Source organism: Staurois parvus, unplaced genomic scaffold, assembly GCF_062004578.1.
Source record: "Staurois parvus isolate SC_StPar_1 unplaced genomic scaffold, SC_StPar_1.0 ptg000975l, whole genome shotgun sequence".
In the NCBI taxonomy this organism is placed as follows: Eukaryota; Metazoa; Chordata; class Amphibia; order Anura; family Ranidae; genus Staurois; species Staurois parvus.
Window position 1 is genome coordinate 517,234 of NW_028318771.1, and position 16,249 is coordinate 533,482.

At 44.5% G+C, this 16,249-nt stretch overlaps 1 protein-coding gene across 2 annotated transcripts; it reads left to right on the forward strand.

The window, feature by feature from the left end:
* The first annotated feature begins 2,260 nt into the window (after positions 1-2,260).
* Positions 2,261-8,093, forward strand: LOC149441557 (actin, cytoplasmic 1). 2 transcript variants are annotated; one of them, XM_089657199.1, is made up of 6 exons: positions 2,261-2,417; positions 3,289-3,417; positions 5,977-6,216; positions 6,627-7,065; positions 7,143-7,324; positions 7,535-8,093. In XM_089657199.1, exons 2-6 carry the CDS (start codon positions 3,295-3,297, stop codon positions 7,676-7,678), a joined length of 1,128 nt encoding a protein of 375 aa, XP_089513325.1. In that variant the 5' UTR covers positions 2,261-2,417; positions 3,289-3,294; the 3' UTR covers positions 7,679-8,093. The 2 variants fall into 2 exon arrangements, with proteins under 2 accessions (XP_089513325.1, XP_089513327.1); XM_089657201.1 differs by having other exon boundaries at positions 2,375-2,388.
* The last annotated feature ends 8,156 nt before the right edge of the window (positions 8,094-16,249 follow it).

The window sequence follows — 16,249 nt, forward strand, 5'->3', positions numbered from 1 at the left end:
AAGCCTTTACAGGTTACCACTTTAGATTTACACAGGAGGCCTAGTGGTAAAATGACTGCCCTCGATCTGACATTCTTGGTGATACCTCACATCTCACATGTATGCGCTGTTTGCGTATGTGTGGGACTGGCGGTGCGTCAGCCTTTGCGTGTGAGCATGAGGGGACAGGGTGCTTTAAGACTTTTTAAAATTATTTTATTTTTACACTGTCACTTTACATTTTTTTTTAAATCACATTTATTGTTATCACAGGGAATATAAATATCCCTGTGATAGCAACAGGCAGTGATAGGTACTCTTTATGGAGAGATCTGGGGTCTATTAGACCCAGATGTCTCCTCTGCCCTTAAAGCATCTGATCACACCAAGATCAGTGTAATCAGATGCTTTCCCAATTTAAAGATGGAGCTGTTTACATCTGGCGAAACTGGAAGTGACAAATGCTCAACAGTTTCCAATCTCATAGAGATGATCGGAGCTGTTCCAGTCTCTGATTACCTCTGTGCTCAACCGGCTGGATGCTTGATTCTCCCGACAGGAGAGCCCGAGAGAGCTGCGGAAGGCAGCGAGGTGGGGACATCCCCCCCCCCCCACTGCTTGTAAAGCAATCCAGTGTCTAATTAGCTGCTAAGATTGCTTTTACAAGAAATCCAACTGCCAGCTCTAAAAACAATACAGGGATGATATTGGTTGAACCAGACGGACTGGTATCTTTTTTCAACCAGACTAACTATGATGATGCCTGCAGCTGCGTACCCCCTTACATCAGAGTTCCCCCTTACATCAGAATCTGGCAGAGTGTCCCCTTACATCAGAATCCAGCAGAGTGTCCCCTTACATCAGAGTTCAGCAGAGTGCCCCCTTACATCAGATTTCGAAGGTGTGCCTCCTTACATCAGAGTCCAGTGGAGTGCCCCCTTACATCAGAGTCCAGCGGTGTGCCCCCTTATATTAGAGTTCAGTTGATAACTGGACATGAAATGAACTGGTTAAGTGTGTGAAGCACCTGGAAGACGGGGGGAAGAGAACGGAGGGAGATTTGGACAATTCAGTGGTAGTGCAGAGCTCACTAACCCTAGGCTGCTCTGTGCAGGCTCGGACAGTGGCACCAATCATACAGCCAGATGGGTTTGCTGGCTGCACTACTTTGCAGTTCCCACACATCCCCTTCCTCAGGCACAGTACTGGTTGGGCGCGTACAGAAGAGAGGGGCGGGAGGAGGTGGAACACATTGATACCTCTCTCCCCTCCAATCTACATTGTAAGGGATGGCGGGGGGACTGTGCAGGCTGGGTTCTTAGTGTTACAGACACTCAGCCTGCATAGGTGCATCCAACCAGCCCTTATATTTACCAACAGCTTTTTCTTATGGACAGCTGGTAACCCTGACCAGGCACAACCTCCATATGGGTAGGTGTTGCCTGGAGACAAGAACTGAAATCTAGGGGGGGTGCAGCCCTCCCCAGCACCCCCTAGATCCGACCATGACTGGCATGTTTGGTAAGGGAAACTGACTGTGACTCCTTGCAGCTAGAGCCAGCCTTCCACTGCGCATGCGTGAGCCGCGCTGCATGAATGGTCCCACAGCCTTCTGGGACCTGTGATGCGTCTCAAAAGGCTGTGGTCAAAGGGGGGCTGAACTTCCATTCAGATTGTCTAGGGGCGCTCGGATCACCTGTCAAAACCAGGTACCCGCTCCCCAAAAAATATTTTGGGTCAAATGTGGTGGTGGTTGGGGAGGGGGGACATAAGTGGAGCGTCCTCTTTAGGAGGAAGTCGTGCTTTGACACCCAATTATTTTATACATTAAAATGGTCTCTTTTACATCTACAGCCAAAAATGTGTTTTGTACAAACAAAAAAAAACTCCAGTTCCCCTTTAATTAGTGGCAGTGTAGGGGAAAAAAGCTGTGGCCCTGGCTTTACTATACACGCCTGTGCCGGTACACAACCGTTCGTTTTCCTCTCACAAGGATAAAAAAGAAGTGCAGCGTCCGCAGGAGGATCCAATGTTCATGGCTCTATCCCATTGTCATACACTGGAACACTCCCATAGACAGAACGTTACCCAGCGCCTCTCTCATTGGGTGTGGCCGCCCGGACTTTAAATGCCGCACCTTTCTATGTGACACTGCAACACACAGCCCTTTACCGCACTATTACTAATTCCGCTCGCTGATCTTCATTGACATCATAGCGTGCTGCTGAAGATTCTTTTTTTTTTTTTTTTTCTCCTCACATGATATCCTTCCGCCACCCGCAATCCTCCTAACCAATCCGAGAGCCGGTTCCTGGAGCTTTCCTTATATGGCCTGGCCGGCTGGGAGCGCGCAGCATAAAGCCGGTGCCGAGCCCTCTTTAGTTCAGTGACCGCTTGTATTGCTTTGAGGTTAGTGTGGAGGACGCGAGTAGCACCAGGTAATGTGACTTGTGGCAGTCTACGATTGTTTCTGTTGTATGGTCAGTTGTCGTGCTAACGGAGGGCACAGTGCCGGGTGTAATGGCGGCTTTCAGGAGCTATTTTGCGTCTTTCTCTTACTAGGTGTACATTGCTCTTTGTATAAGCAGGGACCTAATGGACGTCTAGTTATTAGTCTGACGTAACAACCCTCTGACGCTTAGCTCTCTTCACAATGCACCCCCATGAAGACGGGCAGCTTTAGAACTCGAGGGGCCCCTTCCCCAAGCATGCTTGGCTAGTATGAAGTAGGCGATGGTAGTAGTTGTATCTCAGAACTTTGTTTTTATCTTTAATTGCATGCCCCTATTTATGCTGTAACAGGGATTGCATGCATGGCTCCCATCTGACTGTTAATGATGGTTATAGTGAGGCTTGTTAGGCCAGGCTTCCTCAGTGTTGACCTCAAGGAACTACTCCAAGAATTGATTGGCTTAACAATAACCGTATGATGTGGCCATAAAGCAGAATGCTGCGCAGTGACACTCCAGACTATGACGATCAGGAATGTGATGGCTAGAATGTAGCTGTAGTCACAACAGGCTCTTCCAGTTTCCTTTTCCAAACTGTAGCTAGACCGTTTTGTATTTTTTCTTCCCATCTCTAGCTGTTGCAGGGCCTGTCTGCCTTGCAGTATGTAATGGGTTAAGTGATGTGCTGTTCCCACCCCCTGCCGTTAATCTGCTCTGTTGCCTTATTTGGTAATTCTTCAGTCCAGGACTTCCCTTTGTTTTATCAAGAACTGGTGCAAACCCATACGCCCTCTGCAGGCGGCTTCATTGGTGCACAGTGCATTGTGTTGCTGCTGACTAACTTTCATTCCATTTTCAGATCACAATGGAAGACGATATCGCTGCCCTGGTTGTTGACAATGGATCTGGAATGTGCAAAGCTGGCTTTGCAGGTGATGATGCTCCTCGTGCTGTGTTCCCATCCATTGTGGGTCGCCCCAGGCATCAGGTATGGGCATCTTATATTGCATCTGATAAGCTTTAGTAGCCTATAGATAAGTGTGAAATATTATTGCAGTGTTAACATGGGTTCTATAGCAACAGATTTGTCAAATTTTTAGTGTTGCATCTCTGTAAACGTTAATTGCTTGTGCATTGTCTTGGAACAAAAGCTGTTAAATCTTAGCTTTACATTGGGAAGTACTTTCACCCAAAGACAGCTTTACAACATTGCTTGCATTTAACAGGTTTACTTTATTGGACCTACTGCCTATGAACAGTTGTGACCCAATATGCTGAGTGATATGGCTGACTAAATCCTATTTATTGACCATTTTGTGTTACCTTTTACCAATATTAAGATTGGGCTTCTAGGACAAGGGTTGGTGGGCAGTTTATTGTTAGGTGCGGTTGAATTAGTAACATGCTGCTGTGATGAGCTAGCTTATGAATCTCTTAACTTGCATGTAATGTACTATTTGTAATTTTTAATAAGGAACATAAATGTGTTTGCCCCTGGACATCTTTGTCAGACATATGCAGAACAAAAGGCTACTCCTATTCATTGTCAAGCTGTCATGGCACACCTCCTACAGGGAAGCTGCTATTGCTGACTCTGTTGTATTGCCCAGTTTAGGCTCCCCCCCCCCCCCCCCTACCAATGTTCAAGTCTGACTTGAATAGTCTTTAATATCTCCACCATATAAGTACTACCTAGCTTAAATGGCTAGATCACTTAAATAAACTTCACAACTGCTGTCAGTGTGTAGCTGAAATGTCAAGGTTTCTCCTCTACAAAACTGTATGCTCTAGACATTCAAAGTTGACTTGGGCTTGCTGTTGAGCAAATACAAAGGCAGCATCCATGTATCAGACCTCCAACTTGGGGGAGGGGTTTATGTTGAGACCTTTATATATCAGTTATTAAAGGTGACATATCTAAGCTGAACTTGAGGAATGTGACAAACCCTTGCATTGGGCTCCCTCTGATCATTTACTTTAGTAGCAACAGAACAGGCTTTGGCAAATTCCTTTCTGAAGCTCCAGTCTGGGCATGGTTTTTGCTTCACATACAATGCTAGGTTATTAATCCTGCATGTCCTGTGGAGGACAAGCATGCAGCCCAAGCACCTTTAGAGGCTGCAGGGGTCAGGTATTTGATCTGTGCTCCCTTAGACTAAATGAGCAAGAGGAACTGCTGCAAGGATGGTGTCTCATTCCCAGATTTCAGATTTAAAGTGGGCCTGAAGGTTTGAATGCAGTTTGCAATGGGGGCTCTTGGCAGGGGGAGGAACACTAAGTGGCAGCAGGGGACCTAAGAGGATGGGGGCAAGTATAGACTTGTTTTTAAAATTACAATCACTTTAAGCATGAGTGTCTTAATTTGGTTACTTAATGTGCATAATCTTAATTGACATTTTACACTTGGGTGGTGACACTGCTGGTCACTCAGCAATAGCGGCATCTTAAATGTAACTAACATGGCTTTAAATGAAATGCATATAAATAGGCTTTTCTTGGCTGGGTAGGTGTTAAAAAAACCAATTTCACACACTGCATCAGTTGGCACAATGGCTGATGTTTAAAAATGTAATACATGTGCTTGTGCAAGCTAATGTTGGGTAGTATGGGCTGTTGGTGGCTAAATGCAGTTAATACTACACCATTAAAGTATTTTCCCCTAAAGGGGAATTTTTTCCTCCCTTCCCCCTTTGCCATATTTAAGGGGGGGGGTGTAGCCCTACCTGCAAGCTTCTGGGTTGTGGGTCCATTTGCAACACATGGTTCATGCATGCAGTGGGAGCCAGCTGTGGAACTGATAGCAGTCAGCCATTTTCCCACAGTTAAGATGCTGGGGCCCAAAGACCAGTGAAGAACCAGCCTGGGTGAGGATGGTGCTGGGTCTCTGGACAGGTAAGTGTCAATTTGGGGGGGGAGTAGATTCTGAAGAATAACCCCCCCTTAAGTTTTCAAGTTCTAGTGAAATATTAAAGTGGTAAAGGGTTCTCTTAAATTGCAAGCAATGGTTATGTATATAGCAGCCAACACTCTTCTAGGGTCCCTCACTGGCAGTCTTGGCTCCTCTTCAGAGTGCTCCCACAGCAAGTAGCATGCTGTGAGGACACTTGGTGCAGAATAAATCCTGAGCTCAGCTGTGTGAATCCTTGGGTGCACAGCTGTGCCCTGCTCCCTCTTTTATAGGACTTGGCTGACAGCAGCAGGAGCCAACATCTCCTGCTGTGGAGTCTTGTGAGAAGAAAGCAGAGACCTTCTGCAGATTATTGCAGGGCTGGGGGAGCAGCTTTTGAAAGGAAATTTTACCTTAGTTGGCTATAAATGCTAGTCTCTTCTTGCATTCTCTGCATTAAGGGGTTTTACAATGGTGTGAGCCTACTTGATTTGGGGTTCCCTTTTTTTTTTTTTTTTTTCCACTTTCTAGTAAAGTGGCTGCTAAATGAAGAAATGGTTGCTTGGAGCCTAAAATGTTATGGTTATACTAATGCAATGAAAGGGCATGACTATTCCCATTTCAGTGTTAACAATTTTTTTTTTTTTTTTTTTTCTCCAGGGTGTCATGGTTGGAATGGGGCAGAAAGACAGCTATGTAGGGGATGAAGCTCAAAGCAAGAGAGGTATTTTGACTCTGAAATATCCAATTGAACATGGAATTGTCACAAACTGGGATGATATGGAGAAAATCTGGCACCACACCTTTTACAATGAGTTGAGAGTTGCCCCAGAGGAGCATCCAGTGCTTCTGACTGAAGCTCCACTTAACCCCAAAGCAAACCGAGAAAAGATGACACAGGTACTACTGATTTGGGCTTTTAAATCTTTTTAATTGACTGCATAATATAATGTTTAACAAGTTTAATTTGCTGTCCATACAGGATTCTGTTGCCCAAGCCTACTTTGGAATATCTACAGGTTCTATTTGAAATGCTTTCTGCTTGTGCCACTAACAGTTGTGCAGTTTGGTTACTTTGAACCTTAACTCTGAGTTGTGTTAGGATCACTGCCTGCTTTTGTTTTTTTGTTTTCTCTCTTCCCCTCCCCCCCCCCCCCCTCCTTCCCATTGGCTTTGAATTTGAACAATTGAGATTTGAAGTGTCCAAACACCACTTTCAATCTTGCAAGTACACCTGCATGGTTTGCAGTCTTTAAAGGGTGAACCTCTGTTTAACCTCACACTTTTTTTTTTTTTTTTTTTTTTTTCAGATCATGTTTGAGACCTTCAACACTCCAGCAATGTATGTTGCTATTCAGGCTGTACTGTCTCTGTATGCCTCTGGACGTACCACTGGTATTGTGATGGACTCTGGAGATGGTGTCACTCATACTGTGCCAATCTATGAAGGCTATGCACTGCCTCATGCCATCCTGCGTCTTGATTTGGCTGGACGTGACCTGACAGACTACCTCATGAAAATTCTGACTGAGAGGGGTTACAGCTTTACTACCACTGCTGAGAGAGAAATTGTTCGTGACATTAAGGAGAAGCTGTGTTATGTAGCTCTGGATTTTGAGCAAGAAATGGCTACAGCTGCCTCTTCATCTTCTCTGGAAAAGAGCTATGAGTTGCCTGATGGGCAGGTCATTACCATTGGTAACGAGCGGTTCAGGTGTCCAGAAGCCCTATTCCAGCCATCTTTTCTTGGTGAGCATTGTGAAAGGTGGCTTGTGGGGTAGAGGTGGGTGTGTTCTTTGTTATAACCTAAAATATTTTTATTTTAGGCATGGAGTCATGTGGTATCCATGAAACTACCTACAATTCCATAATGAAATGTGATGTTGATATTCGTAAGGATCTGTATGCAAATACTGTCCTTTCTGGAGGAACCACAATGTATCCAGGAATTGCTGATAGGATGCAGAAAGAAATAACTGCACTAGCTCCAAGCACCATGAAAATAAAGGTATGTATCTGCAAACTTTTTTTTTTTTTTCCCCTTGGGCTGGAGTCATTTAGCTGTGTAGGTTCTTCAATACTATTTGTATTAGGCACTGAACATGGGTATTGTGTAATATGAAGGAGTTGCATTAGAATGTTTGTTTGTGTGTTTTTTTTTTTTTTTTTTTTTTTTTTTTTTTAATGAGTGTTTGTTTTTTGTTTTTTTTTTTTGTAGATTATTGCACCACCAGAACGTAAATACTCTGTATGGATTGGAGGTTCCATCCTGGCATCTCTTTCCACCTTCCAGCAGATGTGGATCAGCAAGCAGGAGTATGATGAATCTGGGCCATCAATTGTCCACCGCAAATGCTTCTAAGGACTTTCCCTTTATGTTCATTGTATTTGCGCAGAAAGATCACTGGCATGGCTTTCCCCATTGGCGCTTGGCTCAGGATTTAATAACTGGAATGGAGAGATGGGGACAAACACCAACCCACAGTGCACCTGAGGACTAACAGTATTTTTTTTTTTTTTCCTCTCCAAGTGTATAGTGCATTGTTGAAAAATGTGTCCTCAATGCTGCTCAGTTGGAGCTCTTACAAATGGTTGTGTTGCTTATTTGTGCAGCTATATACCCGAACTTTTTATTTTTTTGTATCTTCTGCCTTGACCACTCTACTCTTTATCTCATGGGCCCTATCCCTAACATTTTGAAAAGTTTACATACATTGTTGATCTTTGAGAGATGCAAGAGGTCAGTGAACAAACTTAATAAAGAAGAAAACATTCAATGTCTCTTGACTTTTTTGAGTGGGTAAGAAGGGTATTGTGCTGAAATGAGGAAGTAGTGTTGGGAGGGGGTTGGGCAGCAGTGGGTTTAAGCACTAGATCTCTAATCAGGTGACTTTCTTTCTGGCTTAAAGACCAGTGTTCTAAATGTCGGCTAGAATGACTTCTCAGAAATTGGACCAGGTATGTAGAAATTGTTGGAAGAACTACTTGTCCAGGGACTAAATCAGTATGACAATCTACTTGTCTCTCATGACACTCACTGGGGCTTTTAAAACAAAAGGGGCTTTATGGCAACTTAAAAATTTTAATTTAACATTGCAGTGTTTTATCTCCTCCCTTCCCTACCTCTCAAGCACCACACCCAGGGACTATCAGGAAGGAGAGACCTTGCAGTGTAAGCACCAATTGGGTGTTTGTCAGGAAAGGGGAGCATGGGGCTTATTCATTTCGCTGCCAGATCTGTTTGTGTCACAACCCCAACATTATATATTTTCTGAAATCAGATCCTAGAGGGTAAAACAGCAGTTTTTTGTTTTTTTTTTAGTTTTTTTTTTTAAATCATATCACAAGGGTCTAGGAAATGCAGAATTTCAGTACATATTTAATTTAGGGCACAAAGCAAATTTTTTTTTTTTTGGAAAATTTGACAGGTATCATGTAAATGGTTATTTAACATCTTAAACCTTAAATTTTGCGTGCACTTGTGAAATGGCAAACTTTAGTAACCTATATTCTCTATATATGGTGCTTTCAAAGCCCCTTTATAGGTGTAGGCACCCAAATGCATGTTTACATAGGTGGGGGCTGTGAAATTCCTTGGAGGAATATGCTGGGGTGTATCAATTTAAATAACATCTTTTCACATGGAACCTTTCAGTCCCTAATATGGTGGGGGTTTATCTTACAGGTTCTTTTGATCCAGCCACCCTGGATATCACACTGCATTACATTCTTTCCCAACCTCAATGACCAGGAATCCAGGTTAGGATGAGGAGTGGATGTGTCTGCTCTCCTCCCTCCCCTGTGCCACATCCCACTGAACCAGACCTGCAGATGGGCAAGTGGAGACATGGCAGGGATTGGGGGGGAGGGAAGAGGCTGGCACAGTGTGGCAGCACTGACAGGTGAGCCCTGCTGCTTGCTACTTCTGTGAACAGAAAATGGAGGAATGGTCAGTCTCTAACCTTCCGTGCCCTTCCCAAAAAAAGCATAGATGTGAACATGTTCCATAGGAAACTGTTAAATTGACTGTAGAGCATTTTTCTTCAAAAATCACTAATGCATTGGTGTGAACAGAGCCTTTATCTGTATAGCCATCCTAGGTCATGCTTAATGAAGTAAAGGGAGTACACTAGTGCAGTTACCATCTAAGGCGTGGCATACTGAGGAGTTTTGTTTAGATATGACTATAAAATGTTATGCTGGTCTGTGTTGCAGTTCTCTTGCCACTGCCTTTACTTACAATCCAATAGTTCACTCTGTGTAGGTGGATTACCAGGAGCTACAAAGGGCAGATGGCATAATGCCAAATCAGAACACAGCCCCACTCCAAATTTGGGTAAGCAGTTATGACTGGTGAGAAGATGGAGCTGAATGAAATGTTTCAGCAGTTAGGAAATCTGTTCACTGAGCAGTTAGATATGTATGAGAGCATGTCTTGGTATGAGCATTTGGAGAACTGGGTTGCTCTAGGCAGTGGTACATTTTGGGTACAGCAAAAGATAAAGATCTGTAAAATCTTTGCAGAACACATCACAAGTTTAAAAAAAAAAAAAGTAACTATGCACCCTGTGAAATAAGATGTCCTAGAGTGCTCCTTGCATACTTCAGGGCTCCAGCACTTTTGGTGAATAATGCTCTCCCTCAAAGCATGCTGTGATTCCACCTCTTGGCTGCTATGTTGCTAAAGGATTCAGTAGTCATGTAGAAGTTAGTGGGTGGAACCTGGAGCTCTGCAACATTGAAAATTGGAGTCCCTGCCAAACGGGCAAGTATTACTAAACAGATAAGTTTGCAGGCTTACTTTGATTTTCAATTCTTCACTCTCTTTAAAGCTTTGTGTGTTTTAATTACTAAAATAAACATACTTGCATTCTTTGTGCAATGGGTTTGTGCAGAGCAGCCCTGAGCCTTCTCCCTCCTTGGTCCCCCTACTGGCACACCTGCCTGCTCTTCATCCATTGCCTCATAGGAAGCTGCTTCCTATAGGGCCACTTATGCATGCTCTCTCCAAAGCCCCACTGCCTGCATCCAAAGACTGCAGGGTACTGCCCTGCTTGTGCCCCTCCCCAAAATCAGTTTAACAGCAGGAACACCAATTGCTCCCACTGCTTCTGATCTGCTCTGAGGAGGGACAGTCCGGAGAGCTATTGTGGGTCTCGGGTAAGTATAAGGGGAGGGGCTGTTTTTTTTTTTTTTTAAATGCATTAGGGTTTAAAAAAAAAAAAGAGATTCACAACCACTTTAAAGCTTAACCTTTTAGCAGCAGTCATTTAAAAGTACAGCTACTTCCCTATGTGCGGCTCATGACGTGAGTTTAAAGAAATTTTAGAAAAATCTATCTTCACAGACATTCCTCTTCAGTGCCAGCTGGGGAGGGATTTGCAGGAAACCCAGTGTGTTCTGCATCCTTAAGTGTGTCCTGCAAGACTACATCTTACAAGAGCTTCTTTGGCCATGCAGTAGGCTGGTTCTTGGGAGTGTACTCCCCCCCCCCCCCCCCTTGAGTAAGACAGGAGAGGTGAAAACTCTTCTGTTATAGCTCCTATACTGGCAATATAGGTATGTTTGATCAATGACACCTCGTGTCAGTGCTGTTGCAGTACTTGCATATCAAAATTCTTGCTACCATTCCCCAGTCTACTGAATCTTCTGTACACTAACAGCCAGTCAGTTGAGCCATGAAGATAGTGAAGCTTTAGTGCACTGCTGACATCAGAAGTTCCACCTGCTCTACTCCATCCAATGACTAGCATTTACCATTGTGTGGTGAACCAGTCAAATTTTGATCCATCTATGGGCAGGCTGGTTGTATTAATCTATTGATCACCTTCAGTACAACCAGCCTTTTGGGTTTTTTCATGCAATCACTGCTGGCTGCTATAGCTGCCACCAGTGATCATTGTATTATGACAGCTAGGAAACCTAGCAGAATACAGGGGTGCAGCGATTCCTTCATCAAACTGACTGTGTTGATGGGGGAATGGAGCAATTGTATTTTTCAACCACAGAAAACTCATATTGTATGGCCTGCCTAATTCTTATACATTTATATGCCTGGAATTCAGTTTTAATTTTATACAGTAAATGTCCCATTGCTGCTCTCGAACTAATGGATTTGAATGAAAAGATTTAAATGGGTTTGTTCAAAATGGTTTTATGTAAACACACTTTGCATTTCCCATGGAAAAGAAAAAGATTGAGAAAATATAAAAGAAATATTTGCAGCATTTGAAAGTTACAACAAAATCTGTGAAATCATGTTTTTTTTCAGATTTGGATAGAATGGGGAAGGATTAGAGCCCCTTTTGGGTGTCACTAATGTTTAGAGCTCCTTTAAGCTCCATTCGCACTGAGCTGAGTGTTTTTCAGGTTTTCTCAAGCATTTTTGAGTATTTTCACACACACAGATGTTTTTTTACCTTCATGCACAGAATGCATGAAGGTAAAAAAAACCTTGAGCCTTTACAACCACTTTAAACCCTGATGCACACAGCAGTTTGTTTTTTCCTCCCCTGGATGCCTTTGCTCCCAGCAGGAGAAAAGCACCTAAAGCCACATTTAGGCACATCAAGCATTTGGACGTTCACTCCATTGGTCAGGATATTTATTCTAGCCATTGGAATGAATGAACTTTTAAGCGCTAAACACACCTAGCGTTTAGGTCCATTCAGTGTTTTTTTTCTGCCCAAAAGCTCCTCTTCTTGAAAGAGCCTGTCTTGTTAGGAGTCTCAATAATATTTATTCACCATTATACCTTCCTCACTACGCTACTGTACATACTGCCCACCCTCATACCCGCCATACTACTCTCCTGCATATACTGCTCTCTGTCATGCCTCCATACTTCACTGCTGTCCACTGTTCATACTCTCTAGATTCCCCAGTTGCACATATTGCCCACTATTTTATCCTCTACTACATTTACTGCCTGTCCTCATACCCTTTGTATTCCTATTCTGTACATAGTGCCTACCATCATACCCTTTTTCGGGGTGGACCCGTCAGCAGATGCGCCTCAGCAAAGGATCTCTCTGCTGATCCCCACTGAGCAGGCAGATGATTGGTCTGTTTCTGCTCCACTTCTGCAGAGCGGACACAGACCGCTGTCTTCTATGGGGTGGTCAGATGGAAACGGACCGCCTGTCTGTTTCCTTTCTGACTGCCATCCTATCTGATCCACCAAATGGATGGGGAACAGATCCCCGTCTATTTTAGGAGTACAGGATTGGATTAGATGCTTTTCCACTGGCACCCACCGGTCCATAGAGGTCTATGGATGGTCCGAATGGGTCCATCTGAAACTCTGACAGGCGGATCCGATCGGACCGTCAGTGAAAAAGGGGCCTTCTTCTCCTGCACATACCAGTTTTCATATCATTTGCATTTCCCTCTTACACATCCTGCCTGCCATCATCCCTGCTCCTCTCCTGTACTATACTGCTTGTCATTAGTGTTGGGCTCAATGTTCAAGTCGAACTTAAGTTCGACTCTAACATCAGCCGTTTGTGTGTTCACCGAACACATGAACGGTAAGGGCGTTCGATGGGCTGTTTGTCTGCTGAGCGCCCAACAATGCCCTGCACTCTGACAGTGCATTGTGAAATCCATGATTGGCCAAAGCAATGCACTTGACCACAGGTCAGGTGCAATGCTTTGGCAAATCACAGCACAATGCACTGTGAGAGCCATGATTGGCCAAAGTCATGGTGACTTTGGCCAATCTTGGCTCACGGCTAAGTTCACGCTCCGCACTATATAAGGCTGCTTATACAGAAGCCTTGTGTAGTGTGTTGCTGGAGTTTAGAGGAGTTAGTGGTGTGTTAGGAGCATAGTGTAGTGGTGTCAGTGTGCTTTACAGCACTTCTACGTCACCGCTGTTCCCATTTTTTTTTTTAATTTTTGCAGCTTCGTTTCCTGTTGCTGCATCATTAGTGCTCCCCCTTCTGTGTCGGAGGTGCTCCTCCTTCTGCGTCAGCAGTAGTTTCCTTCTTTTTTTTTTCCACAGCAGCAAAGATATTTAGGGCATAATTGCTGCTCCCCCTTCTGCGTCGCAGGTGTTCTTCCTTCTGTGTCAGCAGTGGTTCCCTTTTTTTTTTTTGGCTTTCTGAATTTTTTGTTTATTTTATCTTTATTTCTTTTGCCACAGCAGCAGCAAAAATATTTAGGGCATAATTGCTGTTCCACCTTCTTGGCTTTCTGAATTATTTTTTTGTCAGCAGCAAAAATTTCTCCATCCATGCTGTTCCTCCTTCTGAGACATATGTGTTCTTCCTTTTGCTTCACCAGTGGTTTTCTTGGCTTTCTTAATTTTTTTTACATTTATTTTATTTTAATCTTTTTTACAGCAGTAAAAACAAATTCTCCGTAACTGCCATACCCCCTATTTTCTTTATTAAAAAAAACAATAATAAAATGGTTTATAGTGCACCAAGCACAAAATTCTCATCCCACACTCTAAATAAAAAGTTATAAAAATCCCTGAAAAAAATCCACATCATGCCCGAAAGGCCAACAAAGAAAGGCAGAGGCTCACAGGCAACTAAAAGAGGGCAACCAGCCTCTGTGTCCACAATAAAAAGTGGTGGTCATGGACATGGTGCATCCTCTGCAGGCAGGGCACGCTTGTCCTTTTTTTCTGGTGCTGGCCATGTTATTGAGCCACAATATGCAGAAGAGGTGGTAGAGTGAATAATAAGCCATCCTCATCCTCTGTCACCCAGGCTCATACTAGTTGCCTTCCACCGCAGCTACCAAAGCGGCCTGTTCCACAGGCTCCTTGTCCACAGCTACTCTTTTCATAGCCCCACCATCATGCACAGAGGAGTCAGATGAATTATTCTAACATATTTTCAGCCCCATGTTTCTGGAGCATGAGCAGCAATTTCAATGCTCCGATGTTGCTTTCCAGGTTGAGGAAGGGAGTAACATGAGCCTAGCGAGAGGGGTTGCCAATGACAGACAAGAAATTGGCAGTCATGTTCCCCCAGCCGCAGCATACTACCAAGTTGTCTCCAGTGATGAGGTAGGGGATGATAAGGTCACTGACTGTATTTGGGTGCCTGAGAAAACAGAGGAGGAAAGTGAGGAGGAGGTACAACTCCAATGAGGCAGGATGTCGTTCCAGGGGCAGGCATAAGGGCAGCCACCCTATAGCATCATACGACAGAGCTCCACAGGTTCAGGGCACTGCTGACTTCCAAAAGTTCAATGGTGTGGGATTTTGTTAACATATGTGCAGGAGACCGCAGCATTGCTGTTTGCAGCCTCTGTCTGATCGGATCAAGCGTGGCCAAAACACCAGCTGCTTGGGCACCACATGCTTGACAAAACATATGACGACCTGCCATGCAGCCCATTGGCAACAGAACCAGTAAGACCCACATCCATAAAAAATGCAGACTTCTTGCCCCTCATCTGGGATATCTACCCCTACTATATCTCAATTCTTCTCAACAGCCTCCACTAATGGGATGATAGTATAGCAATGAGTGCCACAGTGCCTTGCACCCAATCTACTAATAGTACACCACCTGTTGACTTCACAAGGCAAATTTCGCTACCCCATTTGCTGAACCTTAAAAAAAAAACTGTCCCACCCATCCGCATGCTCAGTGTCTACATGCTAGCTGGCCAAATTGCTAGCATTACAACTGCTGCCTTTCCATCTGGTGGACTCTGCCCGCTTCCGTGAATTTGCAGAATGTGCTGTACTATAGTGGCATGTTCAGATAAGAAATTTCTTTTCACATAAGGCCATTCTAGCTGTGTACCATCATGTGGAAGGCAATGATTTGGCCTCGTTGGACAAGGTGGTCAGCAGCAAGGTCCACATTACTGCTGACATGTGGTCCAGCAGATATGGTCATGGACGTTACATTTCCTTCATGGCGCACTGGGTAACTCTTTTGGCAGCTCGGATGGATGCAGGACAGGGTTCAGTGCTGGAGCTTGTTCCGCCACCACACCTCCAAAAAGCTGGTGGTGATTCTGCCACATCTGTCTGCTCCACCCCCTCCTCTTCCTCTATGGCCAGTTGTGCTGAATCATCCTCTGAACCAGCAGTGCTCCCCATGCGTTCAAAGGGATACACAAGCATTCAGGATAAAGGATGTCATGTGGTGCTTCAGCTGGTCTGTCTAGGGGACAGAAGGCACACTGGAGCAGAGATTCTGTTAGTTCTGTCGGGGCCAGGCTCAGAGGAGGTTGACGCCACAGCAGCTTGAGCCAGGAATGGTTTTATGCGACAATGGCACCAACCTTCTCTCCACCCTCCAACAGGGACACTTGACACATGTTCCATGCTTGGAACATGTGCCGAGTTTGGTGGTGCAGTGTTTCTTCAACAGGTACCCAGGGTTACAAGATCTTCTGAGGCAGGCCAGAAAAGCCTGTTTCTATATTTGGCGGTCATACACGGCCAGTATTCGGCTGCTGGGAGGAAGAGGAGGACGTCTTTTCCTCTAAAGGCTACCTTTATGCAGATACAATTCCTGCAGGGTCGCAGAACACACAGGAGGAAGATTGTGGCAGCATGGAAGTAGAGGATAACATACAGCAGTCTTCAAGGAATGGTTTTCAGTTCCCAGAAACCCCAGGAATAGTATGTGGCTGGGAGGAGGTAGTTCCTGACAGTGTCATGCTCAGTGACCCAGAAGTCTCAGTATCTCATGCCTCCTCAAACTTAAGCTGCATGGGCTCCCTGATTCTGCAAAGCCTGCAAAATGACCCAAGGATTTGTTGTATGTAGTGAGGAAAAGAAAAGGGCGGTAATTGCGTTTAAAAACCAGCACTGATGTAGTGCCAGCCAGTGAGGGAGCCTCTCTGTATACACTGCTCCCTCACTGTATACACTGCTCCTCTCCTGCCCCTCCACTGCTCCTCTACCCAACTCCTCCCCCCTACAAAGAGGACCTGTCACTCATATGCTATCACA